Source organism: Ambystoma mexicanum, chromosome 1p (assembly GCF_040938575.1).
Source record: "Ambystoma mexicanum isolate Mex_15411 chromosome 1p, UKY_AmexF1_1, whole genome shotgun sequence".
NCBI classification, from domain to species: Eukaryota; Metazoa; Chordata; class Amphibia; order Caudata; family Ambystomatidae; genus Ambystoma; species Ambystoma mexicanum.
In genome coordinates, this window is record NC_090921.1 from 412,848,554 (window position 1) to 412,865,742 (window position 17,189).

The window sequence follows — 17,189 nt, forward strand, 5'->3', positions numbered from 1 at the left end:
AGGCAGACACAGTGGATCGATCGTCCTGAGAAACCAAAGCTAAAGCTTTGACATCGACATCCTGTTTGCAACAGATCGTCATCCTCTTTGTAACAGAAACTTGGCTAGACAACAACTACAAGATCACCCTCAACAACTGCCTGCCTGCCTGAATACTTCAAATGCGTCCAAGCAAACAGAAAAACCAAAGGAGGGGGAGAGCTGGCAATCATTCACAAGGAACACCTGGATATCAAATTGGAAGACCCACTAAACATCGATAAATGCGAATCCCTAATCATACGTCTAGCAGTAAGCCTCAAAACAAACCTGAAAATCATACTAATATATAGACCACCAACCTACGATGCAACCTTCATAGACGCCTTCACAGAAGCAATCACCATCCTAGCCATCAAACACAATCACCTGATAGTCCACAGAGACTTCAGCATCTGGTTCGAAGTAGAAACCACGGCCATATAAAAATCGCTAACCAGCCAACTAGCAGCAATGAACCTACAACAACTAGTCAAAGGAGCAACCCACTCGGCAGGGCATACACTTGACGCAATCTTCGCGAACAAACTACTCCTTACCACGGCACCCCATATTCAAATACCCTGGATCGACCACCTTATCATCCCCTTCGTAATCAAAATGACCACCCCAACAAACAGTCAACCGGACAAAACAACGAACACCATGAAAAGAAATTGAAGAACCATCAAAACCCCAACCTCAATGAACTCCTGGAGTTAAGCAAACCACACCCAACATTCATGTAAGAAGATGACCTGGACAAAAAGGTAACCCTGCTGCATTCCTGGATTATAACTACTATAGACAACATCGCCAAAGAAAAACCCTTTGCTTCTTCTAATAAATGGTCAACGGCAAAATGGTTCTCCCCACCACTTAGGACCATGAAAAGGAAAACCCGAAGACTAGAACTTGATTGGAGAAAACAAAACAACGCAGCGAACAAACTGAAATTCCTACAACATAACCGGCCATACAAAAAGGAAATACAAAAAGCAAGATGAAACACTGCGACAACCAAATCTTCGAAGCACCAAACACCCAAAATGAACTCTTCAAAATCATAAACGAAATAAAAAACGCTCCGTGATGTAACAACACACTAACTCCGTCCACGAATTCTGCAATGACCTTGCAGACCATTTCAAAAACAAAATCACTAACATCCAACAAACCATACAAAGCAGACCGTCTGATATGACCACAACCCCACCTACACCCAGGAGGAGCACCCAAACAAACTACAAAGCTTTCCAGAAATATCAGTGGAGACATTCGTCAAACTGGTGAATGAAAGCAATAACTCAGGGTCCCCCGAAGACCCCTGCCCACTAGACATATACAAATAGATTCTTAAACAAGGAACACCCATGGAATATCACAGGAACGTCCTCAACCATTCCATCGCAACTGGGAAAGTGCCACAAGCCTTCAAAACTGCATACCTCAGGCCACTACTCAAAGATACAGCGGGAAACGTAGAGGACCTCTCCAACTACAGACCCATCTCCAACATCCTGTATACAGCCAAGCTGCTCGAAACGCACATATACAAAACAACCCAAGAGTTTCTAGAAGAGCACGGCCTACTAGATCAGGCACAAGTTGGCTTCATACCACTGAGAGGAACGGAATCAGCTCTACTCTCAATATGGGACGATCTAAAAATCAACGCAGACTCGGACAACAGCACTGCCTTGATACTCTTAGACCTATCGGCAGCATTCGACACAGTCGACCATGACACCCTCATAAAGAGATTAGAAGGACATGGAATAACAGACACTGCCCTACTATTGATCAAATCTTTCCTAACAAACAGAACGGAAACCATATGGCTGAAACCCTTCAAATCCAGCCCGAGATATTCCACCTGTGGAGTATCACAAGGATCATCCTTCTCCCCGCTACTATTCGACATCTACCTGTATCTACTTATCAGAATCATCAAAAGCCACGGCCTCACCTGCTACAACTACGCTGAGGATAGACAAATAATCTTTAAAATACAAGACAACCCAGAAATAAACTCAACACTAGAAAACTGCCTCCGCGATGTATTGTTCTGGATGAACTCCAACTCCATCAAAATCAACCCAGGCAAACTGAAATAATGATCGTCAAAAAAAATGGAGGAGAAAACCAAGTCATCCCTTGGCCAAGGGAACTCGGGACAACCCCAGCACCCTCGCCGATTGTAAAAAACCTTGGGGTTCTGATGGACAATAATCTCACGCTAGAGCCACAAGTAAACGCTCTCCTCAAGAAATGCTTCTTCCTCCTGTGAGCGGCAAAGAGGATCTTACCGTTCCTATCGTTCGCCAAATAAACAACCACCATCATCGCCCTCGTCATGTCCAAAGTAGACTACGCCAATAGCCTATACCTAGGCATGCCTGAACGACTCTTAAAAAAACAACGCATTCAAAACGCGGCAGCCAGACTACTTCTGAAACTATCCCGGAGAGAACACACCGCACCAGCGCAGAAAACACTACATTGGCGACCAATAAAACAACAAATAAAATTAAAAACAATGTGCATTATGCACAGAGCAGTACACAACGAAGGTGCTGAGTTCTTAAGAGAGAAACTGCGCCTACATCAACCAACAATAACGCTCAGATCAGCGCATGGACATCCGCCTACAACAAAAGAAAACTTGGAGGATCACCCTTCTCTCACCAAGCCCCGAAAACCTGGAACGACCTTCCAAAGTACATACGTAACAAAAGAAACCACCTATCATTCAGGAAATTACTCAAAACCTGGCTCTTCACGTCATAACTAGAAAGCCCGGCCACAGGGGCACACACACAACTAAAACATCAATTAATGTAGAGAGACCCTGATACACACCGATACATCAATGGGGAAAAGCCAGGGTAAATATCCCACGACATACTAAACGACCAAACGGGAGACAGGCGCAATACAACCAAAGACCGTAAACATAGCAAGACAAAGGCAGAAACACTAGGACAAATCATTAAGAGGACCACAACCTTAATTATAACCATCCCCAACAGCCCTAAGGACAAAATATAGAGAGGGAAAGGAAGCACTGCACCACGAGCCCCAATCCAGTGGGTGAGAAATAGAATGTTTGATCACTACACACTGTCCACCAATACACTGCAGGAAGCACAATGCCCCACCACACAAAAACTACAACTGAACAATAGCCCCAAGGATGTTCACCCCACAGAAACCAAAGAACCAGTCAGGACAGAAGGAAACGAATGACTGAATACACAGGCTCACCAAGACGGATGCACTAGGACCAGTGCTTAAAGTGGGCCGGGGCCTGCCGGAGCCGGGCCCCGGCAGTCTCCAAAAAGTGGGACTGAGCCGGGGCCCTGCCGGGGCCCCCGTCCAACCGCAACATTGGCGGAATGCATTATCCCGTCACGGCCGCAGCCGCGACGGGAGATGCGCCTGCCATGAAGTCAGGCGAGCCGACAGAAGTGGCAGCCAGCCACAGCGACGCTGTGACTGGCTGCCACTTCTGTCAGTCATAGTAACTGCCTCTGGTGACCCCTCGCGCGAAAGGTCACCAGAGGCAGTTACTGTCCCTTTGTTTCCCCAGGTCGCCGAGGCGTCTTTAACCCTCGGCGAACCTGGGGATTCCTCGACGTTTATAAAAGATGGCTTTGAAAGTACACATTTCAAGCCATCTTTTATAAAGCTTTGTCGACGGACAATTTTGTCCGTAGTCAAAGCTTTATAAAAGATGGCTTGAATTGTGTACTTTCAAAGCCATCTTTTATAAACCCGAAATCTTTTTTTAAAAAAAGATGGCCTGAAAACTAGGCAAACCGTAGGATATGCACACAAATATATATAAATGTTATATATTTGTGTGCGTACCTTACTATGGTTTGTGTACTTTGCAAACCATCTTTTATAAACGTAGAAATATGTTACATATCTCTATGTTTAGAAAAGATGGCTTGCATAGTACACACACCATAGTAAGGTACACACACAAATATATAACATTTATATATATTTGTGTGTATACCCTACGATTTGCCTACTTTTTAGGCCACGCCCCTCCCACAAACCACGCCCCCAAATGAGGGCCCCCCCTCGATTTCTTACCCCACTTAAAGCCCTGACTAGGACACCACATCAACAGGACTCCAACCCTGAACCATTCAAAGCCTCAACCAACCAATGTCACACTAGATAACCTGAGAATAGATATTACCTACCCAGTCCCACACCTGAAGATTAGGTTTAGGCGCACCTACCAATCCAAACAATACTCACTATGATACAGCTGGATCAGCGCAGCACCACCAAAGCGAGTCGGCCCATGAGGAACCAGCAACAACCCAACCCACAGGTATACAACTCTAACGGAACCATAAGTACCTGAATCAGAATACAGACCCCACTAACCCAACCCTCAATCTTCTGCATACTTAAACCCACACAAAGTCACACAACCATCTCTCTCCCAGGAATCTGCATGCACTTTACCACACCGCATCAACAACACATAAAGTTCCCCCACAGCACTCGAGGCCTCGCCCGACACTAGCACCAAAGCCCAGCACTCAGTGTATACCGAGCTGAAGCTGCAAACAGCACACCACTTTTCACACTCTCCTTCTCCCCTCCTCCCAACCATACCCGCCCTTCCCGTTTACAGATCCGCCAGAGCGCCTGGGGACCAATTCCGTTGGTGACGGTGTGCTATACAAGTACTTTTAACATAACATAACATAAAGCTGACGACCAGAAAAGGGGGTAGATAAATGCGCTGGATCGTTGGCATTGGTGATCACCCATCTTACACTTCTCTACAGCCCGTTTTTAATGTATGCACTACTAAATACAATATCCATCAGCATAGCCCTTCGAGAGTTATATCAATCATCTAAAAGTCCTTGGGTGCTTTCTTTAGTACGAGTAGCTCAGGAAAAGCACTGAACTGAAGGATGTTCAGAAGCTTTAAACGCCTGCTGTGTAGAAGCATGCGCGTGTCCATTTGTAGCATGCTAGTACCATCCTTCTTTAAAAGTGCGAAGGGCAGTATGTTCGTCCTTTTTTGCATAAGGATGAATAATAGCTCAGCACTTAAGAGTTAAATGCAAGTGTCTAAGCCGTGTCTAAGCCAAAAAACTACCCCTGATGTTAGTATACGAACGAGCAAGTACAATCTAGACATTATTTGGAAAATAGAGACTTGTGAGTCAAATTTCAACGTGAAATGTCGCAAATCACACTATACCTGGGCACACTCTTTGAGTTCCTGGTGGCAACAAGCGTTCCTGTGTGTGGTTGGAAGGCTGGCACTGCCTCATCGGTGTACATACCACCGTGTTGCCTGTGGTTCAAGCTCACCAAATCCGTCATTACGACTAGGCCAGTTTCCTAGATTAAAAAAAATAAAATCGCTGTGACAAGCTTGTTCTAAAAGGCACAAAGCTATTGTATTGTGGTTGAAGGTAGTCTTAGTATTTATAACACAAAGCAGAACGACCTGTCAGAAGTTTGTGGCGATTACTTTGACTTTAAGAATACATGTAATTTAGAATTCTAAACAGATGCAAGGCAGCATGTTCATACTTTACAATGCACCACAACAAACAATGCACAGGGGATGCGTCATCCAAGGCAAGCCTACTCTTGCAATGCACTCAGAATCATCATGAACCACAGGAAGCATAGGAGTCTGCAGCTCTGTGATCAATAAGAACAGGCTTTTGATATAGCTCTGGTTGCCACAATTACGGCCCTTCGAAGTGCTGCTTAGAAAGAAAAATACTGCCCACACTGATATCTGAGGGAGAGCTCTTCCATTACTATAATTGCGTGGGCAAATGAGAAAGCAATCACAAGGCCAATGACCTCTCAAAAGAGAGCATCCATCTATAACTTCATGCAGACCTTCGCTGTGCAGTTGATGCCGCATGGAATAGTTGTGAGACATGTGCCTAATATGTTACCTTAAATGCATCTGATACCTTGCACTTGGACCTTTAGAATTCCTGTGATGTCTCCTTTGCCGCCAATGAAACAAGTAATCAACCCATGACTGTAGTTTGACTTGACATTGGTTATCGATTCCCATACAATGCATATGTTGCCTTCCACCGATTGGGTCTGCGATTTTAGTTTATTTTTATTTATAAATTGAAAAAGTGTGAATGGACATGGGCAGCTTTGTGAAAAAGCCTCCATACGACATTGTCCAGCCCTCCACAGCGATTTATGGTGGGGGGCCTGCTATGGGCATCCAGCAGGCCCCACGGTGATATGGGGCATCAGCGCCTTCTGGGGTGTGGGTAGGGTGAGCCATGACCATGCAGACCTCTGCCACCATACTGGCATGAGGGTCCCACAGCAGCAGGCCCGTGTGCACACGGGTGTGGGCCTGCAGGCTTAAATGAGAGATGGACCAGTCGTTCCTCTTTGGGAGTCTGCAGCACGTGACTGCAGGGGCTCCTTTTATTAGCTTGGGTCATGACACAGTCAGGGCCCACATTAAAAGGGCAGTGCGCGTGGGAGGACACATCCCCTTAAAGGGGCAGCGTCATTTCAAGATCATGTTTATAACCCTCTTTTAATTACGTGTATGTATTGTGTAATCCCTTGCCAAATTATTTATTTTAATGTTTTTTGTTCTCTGCATTGCATGTGAATCTTTAACAGATATCAAGCTGTATAACTACTGTCTTAGCTACCTTCATTATTGTTAAATGTACCGCCAAAATATGGTCTAAGTTCACGGTTGGATGGTGGGACCAAGATAGAAACAACGTTATACACATTCTTAAAACTACTGGCCCTGCCAATGTACCAGCTCTTGTCTGGCTACCGATGCAGTAATTTTTGTACACCTTGAATGCATTGGTTTCCATTTCTTTAGTCTTTATTGCTTTTGCTTTGATTTATTCACTGTGTTTGTATATAGTCTGCTTTTGTGGTACTGGAAATTAGCACAAGAAATAAGCTTCAATGTGCATTGTTTATTGTTATTGTTGACTGCATGGTGCATATTTGCACAGACAGGAACGATCAGCTGTACAGTAGACTTCTTTACGTACCAAAAATACACCACCATGTTCAAAAGCAGTGTTCAGCTAAAGCTGTTCTCCACTGGCTCCCACCCCGTAGCCGTTCACACCTACAGTCTTGTTGCCGTAGCCTTCACCACTCCCCACACCCCAACTCTAACTCTAACTCCCCCCTTCTGTGATCACAGATGTTAGTTTAGCTGAGAAAAGTCACGTAACGCCCATTAGTGAGTGGATTGAACACCATTGGCCATCTTTAGCAACTGCAATGATTTTACATCACTAAAGGAGCGCAGATTAAAGAGGGTCAGTTGTGAAGGTTCTGTCATGATGGATCCCTCCCTCCCACGGGTTTATCACCTAAGATGATCTCCAGCACGCGTTCTCTTTAGAAACATTGTCGCCACAATGGGGTGCATCACAGCTCTTCATCAGATCTGCTCAGTGTGTGTTTTCCCCACGACGGATATGACACCACTGCCACTATATGGGGAGCCACCACACCCTTTGACCTCAGTTCTTTTTTCTGAGCACAATGTACACTTCAGGAACGCCAACAATTCTAGCATTTCCGACTGCATTGTGTTTAAACCATGCAAAGCCTCTAGGTTTAAGCCATGCATGGATTGCTGGGGGAAGACTTCAGTCTCCGACCACCACAGGATATTGTTTGGGGTGGAACACGTTGTACAAGAGTGCTTGTCATTCCAATCCATTCATCCCAAAGTTCTATGGGCGAGTGCCGCAAAACACTTCACTTTTTGCCAAATGGATGCCAAAAGAACTATATCAAAGTCTCTGGATACAGGACGAAGGAGAGAAGCTGTCCGATTGCCAACCCGGAATGTTAAGAAGCAGGAGAAGCACTGCTACAGGTCCTGCTCCTCAAGCATTTCCTTCAGACACCATTCTTCTTCTTCATCAAAGAAGAAGAGCCACCTTGCCAGGGACACGCGAAGGCACACCCCTGCACGCTTACACCAGAGAAAATACAACCCTCTAGGGAAAAAGCAAACCTAACTGAAGGGAGAGCCCTAATTGGCAGGACTGAGGGCAAAGATTAGAAATTTAACAAACAAGGAGGTCTTGCCATTTGTAAATTTACTATACTTTTGGTTGTGTATTTGGTATTAGTCCAGGGTGTTGGCAGAGATAAATCTGCCTGAAAGACCCATCCACAGTCTAATACTGAGTGTATATATTTATAGAGCAATTGAAGTAAACTATAACATATGCTAGTATGAATAAGAGCAGCCTTTTCAAATTAGCTGTGCTATTGGCTTTATTCTTACTTTTGATGGCAAACAAAAGATCATCATCATGGTGCTATGTCTACCAATAACAGCTGTTTAGCATAGATATTACTAAACATCATTTGAAAAAGAACACAAGGTCAAACCACAATTTTCAGACAGTGCATTGTGTGTGTATCGTAGATTGCCTTAAGACAGTTCTTATGTACATTGTTGTAGTGACTTCTAATTATTAAAATGCAAAACAGTGCAGAACATGGCATGACATGATTATGAACAAACACAAAAGCATAAACAAACAACTACTGCATCATCAACAAAATATTCATGTACGTGTCCTCATAAATGACCTAACATAGGTCTGGCTGCAGGGTAAAAGTGACCAATCCTGGGTCTACGTCGGGGTGGTGTTCCCTGGGTGCAAAATGGATAAACTAGCTTGGTGTTAGCTGAGTCCTTAGACGTTTTAGCTGTAGTTCATGGTGCCTTCTTCCAGGTGCTCGATTGTGTCTCTCTGTAACAAGAGCACACGTGATAACTTAGATGAGGAAAAAACTATTGGGATAAAAAGAAACCCACATAGTGGGTTCTGGACGGACAGGTAGAACAATCAATGAAGATGGGGAAGACAGGGCTTCCTAAGTAGGTACCACTGACCTTGTGCAAGTGTCCTGGGGGTCGGGGTCGCCCGTCAGATTAGTTCTGTAGGGCAAGGAGGGGGGGGCTGGGATTGCACCACTATGGGACGGCAACAGGGTGTCATTAGGGGGAGGTCCTCGAGCAAAGAATGGAGTATTCATGGCTGTGCAGGGCAGAGCAGCAGTCCCTGTTGTCCAAGGAAATGCGCCTTAGTTTGAAGCACTCTGGAAGGAAGGACATATGAAGGACATATGAATGAGGTTATGATCTGAGAGCTTAGTTGGCTCTGAAATGGTGGAAGTAGCACAAGATTGCTTACCTGTGCTGCGCGGAGCAACTGCATAGTTTGCAATGCTGGCGGCTCAAGCGCGGGCCGCTGTGTAGGAGCTGCTCGTAATGGACAGAACACATGCATGCTGGAATAGAGTCTGAAATACCAGGTGGGCTCACATGCGTGAATGAAGAGTATTCACATTCAATGTGTACGTGCATTACCATCGGAGCGCTGCCCCATTGGACAGAGCTTTCGGGTTGGAAACAGTATATGCACCAGTACAAAGGGGCGGAGGGGTAAGCCGCTCTAAGTAGCAAGCGGCAGAGGGCTCAACTGTGCGATAACTTAGGGTTTATAATAGAAAAAAGATAAGTCAAGGACCCAGGTGGAACGGATCAGCAACAATTATGTTTCGTAGCAGCAAACAACGTGGAGTTGCTGAATGGTACTCTAAAGTCACTGCCAGATTTGTAAAGGGCTAACAAAGTGCACAGAGCAAGGGGGATGGATTGGAGTTTGAACATACACCATGCCTCCTTGTGATTGAGGGCATTACTGACATTGGTATTATCTTGGACTCTATCCAGAACCCACAATTTAAGGTTGTCTTGACTATGTTGGTATTCAATGAAGTGCGATACCAGGGGCACAGTAAGTGTCCTGCAACGTATTCTGGAACGGTGTTCCCCAATACGCTTATTGCCCGGTCTCTTGGTCTGGCCCACATACCTGAGGCCACAAGGACATTCAATCACATAAATGACATTTGTGGTCTTGCAGTTAGAAAAATGTCTTATAATCCAATCTTTGCCTGTCACTTTGAAAGTCTTGATTTTAATTGTGAATCTACAGACAGTGGCAGGTGCCACAGGGGTGATGTCCCGATATATCCCCAAGTTTCCAGAGCATAGTTCCTGTGGTCTTTTTTGACAGCCTGGCATTCGTGAGATTTTCGCTGCCATTTTTGGAGAGTTTTGAGTGCCCTCCTAGGTCTTAGTTCATTGGGTAAGCTGAGTTGAACCAGCGGCTAATACTGTTTGATTATCCTCTTGATCTTATTAGTGTCTGGACAAAAGGTGGTGACAAATGAAATGATGTTCTGTTCAGAGATCCTGGTATTAGGTTGTAGTAGGGTTTCCCGGAAGGTGCTGAGAGCTCTCTTATGGGTGTTCTTCAGAAGCTTGTGGAGGAGATATATTGACAACATCATTTTCATTTGGAAAGGGACCTCGTTGGCACTTAACAAATTCTATGCTTGGCTGAACATCCAAACAACGGAAATAAAATTCACCATCACCAGCAGCCCCTCTGCCATCAATTTTGTGGATCTCACTATTAAGGTACAAGATGCCAAATTGCTGTGCACCCTATACAAGAAGCACACTGACCATAATACATTGCTACACTATAGGAGCAGCCATCCCAAGAACTTGAAGTATAACTTACCCATGGGACAATTCCTTAGACTAAGGAGAAACTGGTCTGGGCTCTGCCAGGATCCACCTTTACCCCGATTTCTCAGTTGCCGTACAACAAGAACGCAAAACCTTTCTGGCTGCCAACAAACGGCTCCGTGAAGTGGGAGTCAAATACTCTATGTTATATCCAGCCAAACTCAAGAGTTGAACACGCTGAAAAGGTCTAGTTCTTCACTATTCATAAGGAAGCCTCGAAATTCCTAGAAGATCACTTCCCTGGTTAGTCACTATGGGCCCGACACGCTGCCCTGCGGCTTCGCTTGGCACCCAATGGAAACGGGGCATTCCTGCTTGCACTGCGCTTTGGGGTCTCCCACAGGCAACATCCATAGTTCTTGCAATGTTTATTGGTAGTTTGAAATGTGCACCGAATTATGCCTTTTATGTTTGGCGTCTGTGCTGAAACTGGCTGTGGTCAGTGTGCAGCCCCCATCCAGAGTTGCAAACTGTTGCAACATAGTGAACCCGAAATAGGGAGGCGAACAGTCGAGGGGTGTCTGAGTCTAAACGAGGGAGATCCAAACAGTGACTAGTCATCACCCAGAGATTTGTGAATGCCAGAAGGGTCTGAGCCAGAACGAGGGAAATGCAAGGGGTGAACAGTCATCACCCGAAGATTACGTGCAAACAGAAAGGAACTTTGAACTTTTGTTTATTATTTGAATACATCAGGCCCACAGCAGCAAGAGACTTTTTGATAGAAAAGAGACTTAACCACTGAATGCCCTGATTGTTGAAAGCAGTACTGTTAGCTCGTGCTCGGAAAGCTTGAACGTGTGCTGTGCTCCAAAATACACCCTTGTCCTGTGTGAAAATGTGGGGAAGGGCGACCTCAAGTACCGCATCCTGACTTATCATTTGTGAACACAAAGAATTTTATCCAACACTTCTTTTTGTATTTAGTGTAAGGATTGGCAATAGGTTTTTCTTAGTATAGGTCCTTTTATTTGACACAAGGCCACTAGGACTGCCTCATTATTTTTTGATGGTCGAAACTTGATCCCATCTTAGATTTAGGTTTAGATTAGTCGTTTTTCCAACCTGCCTTTGCAGTTTAATAAACACCCTTGAACTGTGATCACTTGTGTCTGTCTTTACTGTTGCCACCATGCGTTCCTTACATTACCTTCAAAATGTCAGGTCAGGAATCAAACTATAGCAAAGTATTTGGGTTTAACTGAATGTGTATGTGGTGCCAACCCTTGACCCCTCAAATGAGTATAGATAACACAATAATCAGATCAAATGGTTGTATTATTGCAGAAATCAGGATTATGGTGCCTTTATTTAAGGTAAATAGTGCATATGGCACTGTGCATATTTGGTTAGGATGACCCAGGAAATGAAGAGTACTTTAAATATCACACACATACCATAAGTGTATACAGATATGTTATGAATAAGGGTATAAAGTGAGAGATGCTTAAATAAATAAATACTAGCTCTCTGAAGAGAAAATACAGTGTCAGACAAAGATATATTTCAAAATGGATAACTCATGTACAAAATGGTTTCCAGGTGTGAGAGACTATGGGGCTCATTACAAGTTTGCCAGTCCGGAAAAAACGGTGCCGGTAAGCTTATTTCTAGACTGGCAAATGACGAGGGTGCGGGCGGGTTGCCTTCCCGACAGACAAGTCTGCCCTGGCTGGCGGAACGGCACCCACCCGCACCATCATTGGCGGTGCCGGTGTTACAGTGGTCCCCTATCCCATAGAATGCCATGGGACTCTATGGGAATGGGGAACAACACAGTTACCGGCGCCTGACTTACCGGCAGCCGGGGTAGTAATACCCCTGTGTTACTGGCAAGCCCGGTGCCGGTAACAGTTTACGGGTCCAGCGGCAGCCTGCCTGTTTTACCGGCACGGCTACCGCCAGACTCGTAATGAGGCCCTATGTCTCATACCAAGAGTTTTCTGACAAGCAACAAAGGCTGATATATTGGAGATTTGGCAGCATCTTGCAGTGAAGTAATTTGGTTTGTGAGGTTAAAATTGGAACTTGGCAGGAAAAGCAGACAAGATTAAAGATGAAGCCAGATAAAGCAAGGGAAACATAGATACATGTATCTATGTTCTTAATGAGGAGGGCTAATGTGCTTCATGCACACCATTTTAAGAGACCACTGTATTATTTAGCACCATATAATACAGTGCATCTAGTTCTCCAACAAGATAAGGCACTAACTAACTTGGTAGGGTCTTGAAAATCAGATAAAGAGTAGGCATTGATGTGACGAAAGGGTTTTTGGCAGAATTTGAGAACTGTCATAAATGTGTCCAGCCAAGTCTAAAATAAATTTATCAGTTTTGTGCATCAGAGAAAATTGCCGGTGCCAGCTATGACTAATGTGGGCTGGTATACACCAGACTATAAAAGCAGGCGAAAGTCAAAATGTTGTTGAGTGTGTCCAGAGCGCGTCTTGTAAATACAGCTAAGGGGAAAAGTGCCAGGAGGGGAAAAGTGCCAGGAGAAAGGGGAGGGGACAGTGCTGTACATGGGATGAAAACAACAACAAGAAGTGTGGCCAGCAGGTGGCATGTGCAAGGCTAAGTTCAGACAGCAGGTGTCCAAAAGTGCAGGTAGGGGGACTGTAGGTTACGGATACGGACCCAAGTGCAACGGTTACCGGGAGGCAGTGCAGGTGTGCAACTGGGCGGGTAGGGACCTGGGCCCGAAATCACAGGGTAGCCAGGTGACCAGTGCATTATCAGACAGGAAATCAGCAGGGAAGAGTAAGAGAGAAGGCAGAAGCTAAGAGGAAGGTCTTGAGGTGCTTCCGGAACCGGAGATGGTTCTCCTCGAGTTTCAGAGGGAGGCTGTTCCAGAGGGAGGTCTGAGCTGAAGAAAGAGATCTACCACCAACCAGTTGCTTGGAGAAGCAACTGACCCTGAGAGAGTTAGAGGTGGAGGAGCGAAGAGCTCGAGTAGGAAGGTATTTACAAAGAGAGAGTTTGGAGGTATTGAGGATCCAGGCCCCAGAAGGCCTTGTGGACAATGCAGAGGGTCTTGAACTTAATCCTTGCAGCCACTGGGAGCCAATGCAGAGATTTCAGTGTTGGAGAGATACAATCCCTGGGCATGAGGCCAAGGACAAGTCTCGTAGTCCTGTTCTGGATGAGTTGCAGAGGGCTGAGAGTAGAAGGAAGCAGATTTAGAAAGAGGCTGTTGCAGTAGTCCAGCCAAGAGAGAACCAGAGCTCTAAAGACAGTGAGTTTCTGGGGGAAGAAGAGGAAAGGAGGTTTTGCATAAAGAAAGAGGAATATGCTCTTCGTTTTAGCAAAAGTGACAATACTTTTATAAAATGCTAGTAAATTACGGGATGCTTAGAGAAATAACAAATGCATGTATGTGTATTAACATTGAAATAGAAAAATAAATAAAAATTCATGAAAATATGATCAGAATGAGTGGGGATGAGTAGGACTAGAGCTAATGCATGTATGAGCATGCATGGAATAAATTGAGAACTGAGACAGATTTTAAAAAGAAATGTGTAGCTTTTGGTTTTCTTGGAACTAGTAATGATTTATTTGTGCATTTTTGAAATATTCATATTTTGTATACAAAGGTTGTTAGTGAGCCAGGGCTGCCTCGCAACCTTCTGAAAACATAGCCTTGAACCAGAACTCATTGTACTGACGTTTTTAGGGATTTCTGTGATACACACATGTAATGCTTGTGTTTTTTTGAGTAGGGAAGCTCAGCTGTAGGTTCGTATGACAAACACCAGTTGAAGAAATTGACAATTTAGTGGGTTTTGATAACTGCATTTTTCATGGTATTTGTGCATGTTCTGTTGAAGCCAGGTGCTAGAGAAGCACTTCATTGAATTATATGGCATTGTGGGATAGTTAAACCCCTGGTTGTTTAGTTAAGCAAAGGTATATATTTTGAACGATTGGTGTTTTGCCAAGATATCTGATTAAACCATATTGTGAGTTTACTGTTACTGCTAGAAGTTGTCCCCAGTCATTGCACATATGTGAACTAAGGAGATCCCATTAGGTCACTTTTTTAAATCACACAAGCGACTTCCCATTTTAAGGGGTTTGTTAGTTATTTTGGAGTTAATGTTAGATACTTTCTCTGTTAGGCACACAATAGAGTACCCCTAATTTGTTAATCTCATTTTAAAGCAATATAGGCCTATTTCTATTGATAAATGCAACATTTTGAAAGAGCATATTTCATAAAGCATGCATGGCCAATTACACAGATGAGGAAAAGTAAATGGAAAGAAACCATTAAAAAAAATCTAGATGCATTAATGGAAAATTATTGGGAAAAAAGGAAAGGTGTTTCGCTAAAAAGTTTCAGTGCGCTACCCAAGGGATGAGCAGATACTCAGTTTATTTTCATAGACTTTCAAACAAAAGGCAAGGAAGTATGTCAGCAGAAGGACATGGGAAAGTAATTACAGAATGAGAGGAGGATGAGAAAGTGATATAAAATGATTAGGAGAGCAAAAGTAAGAGAGAGATTGAAAATGAAAGCACAGGAGAGTGCTATAAGTAACCAGAACAGTGAGAATATTGGTAATTAAGGAAGAGAGAGGAGGAATGGGATAGGCACCACAATAAAATAGAGTCATAAGGATATTAGACTCAAGCATATGCACCAAACCCACACAAATTAGACAAGCTTCAAGAGGAGGGACAGCATCTCCCCCACTGCACAGCATAGAGGCATTAAAAAAGAAATATTGCCTAAAATCAATTTCTGAAATATGTCGCAGAGAAGAAAAATGTAATTATGAGTGCAAATTACATTAAAAAGTAGATTAGTACAATAGTGAATGATACCATATTAAGCACAATGGGCCACATTACGAGTTTGGCGGTACTGCCGAACTCACATCCGGCATTGCCACCCGCGAATGGGCACTTACTGCCCCATTATGAGTTGAATGGGCCGGTAATTGCCCATTCGCAGGTGGCGGTAATGCCATGCTCCTCATCCCCATTCTGCCCGATAGAGCAGAGTGGGGATGAAGAGCATGGATGCACCAGCACTGTTTATAACGGTGCCGGTGCATCCATGAGTGGCCCTCGTGGGTGCCGCACAGCCCGCCAGGTCAGACCTGGCGGGCTTTCAGGGATCTGTGAGGGAAACTCAGATTAAGGCGGTACGGTATGGACCTTGCCTGTGCCATACCGGCACCATCCATACCGTACCGCCAGGGTCGTAATGAGGACCAATGAATATTTATGGGAAATAGCAAGAATTAATAAGATAAAACACCTTTTTTTAGCAACAATGTTAAAAGTGCATGTATTGATGCAAACATTTATATTTAGAATGGGGAAGCAGTAAGTAATGAGAGGAAGTACTCTCAAACGCACCAGGGTTAAGGTTACACACAATATAGATAAAAAGGCATGATATATTTAACAGTTGTGTTGAGGAGAGATCTCAGTAAATAATGAAGGAGATAACATGCACTAGTTTAGGGATTAGTTATGAAAACACACAAGAAATCATATTAGTATTTTACGGCCTGAACATATAAAGGAGTGTGCCATTAGGTTAAAGGAGTATTTTCTTATAGAGCACACACCCTGATTAATATGATTTTCAAGAATAAGGAGTGCATTTTCTAGATTTTCTGCAGGGTTTGTTTAAATTAAACATATTTATGAATAAATACAAGCAGGCTGGAAGCTGACAAGGAAATCAAGGAAGGCTTGGCACAATTATTGAGAATGATATGGATTACTATTATGCATGATTAATTTATTTATTGGGAGAAGTAGAGAGAAGTAGAATTTGGAGATATGAAAAGAGAAGACATTTTTCATGAGCTTGGGAAAAATAGAGATAATTAGGTTAGACATGCAAACACACACACACACACACACACACATACATATAGGATGCTTTCGCTTTACATTAGGAATAGCAGTTAGGAACATTATGTCTTGCTAAAATATGATAAGAGTAGCTCGATTTTGGAGACCATAAATGGAAGAGAGATAGGGATACCTTGAATTTACAGGCGTAAGAAGAGACAGGAAAGGGAAAACACTATAAAGCACTATAAAGAGTGGTAGGATTCCTACTGGCAAGGCCAAATAGGAGATGTGCATTAAATTCCGAGAAGGGGTAACAAAAAGAGATGACAATACATCAACTAAAACAGAGGAGGAAAAATGTACATAGGGGTACAAAATAAAAGTACACACATGTAAGGAATAATATTTGAAATATAAGAGTTTGTGTTGTGTTTAGACTAATTAATATAAGATAACAATAAGCAGTTAAAACCAAAAGCGCTGAAGTAAAATTTCCTAACCAAAAGGTTGACGTCAATCCAGGGGGTGAAATAAAAACAAATAAATTAGGATGAATAAATGAATGGTTATTAAAGCAACAAAAACACAAGTTGATAGAATGTGTAAATAAAGAAGCAAAACATATTGTGAGAAAAGGGTGCTGGAGGAAGGTGTGGATAAAATATTCCAATTCTCAAACAATGAGCAACAATGGA

At 43.6% G+C, this 17,189-nt stretch overlaps 2 protein-coding genes across 3 annotated transcripts in view; one reads left to right on the plus strand and one right to left on the minus strand.

The window, feature by feature from the left end:
* Positions 1 to 17,189, minus strand: part of CPAMD8 (C3 and PZP like alpha-2-macroglobulin domain containing 8) — a 1,947,746-nt gene that overhangs the window by 1,319,424 nt on the left and 611,133 nt on the right. For both annotated transcript variants that reach the window (XM_069649211.1, XM_069649210.1), the window contains exon 18: positions 5,264 to 5,406. In XM_069649211.1, coding sequence (XP_069505312.1) covers positions 5,264 to 5,406 — 143 coding nt within the window. The remainder of the gene's footprint in view (positions 1 to 5,263; positions 5,407 to 17,189) is intronic.
* LOC138571718 (uncharacterized) overlaps positions 1 to 17,189 on the plus strand; it is a 662,275-nt gene that overhangs the window by 640,388 nt on the left and 4,698 nt on the right. The window lies entirely within an intron of this gene.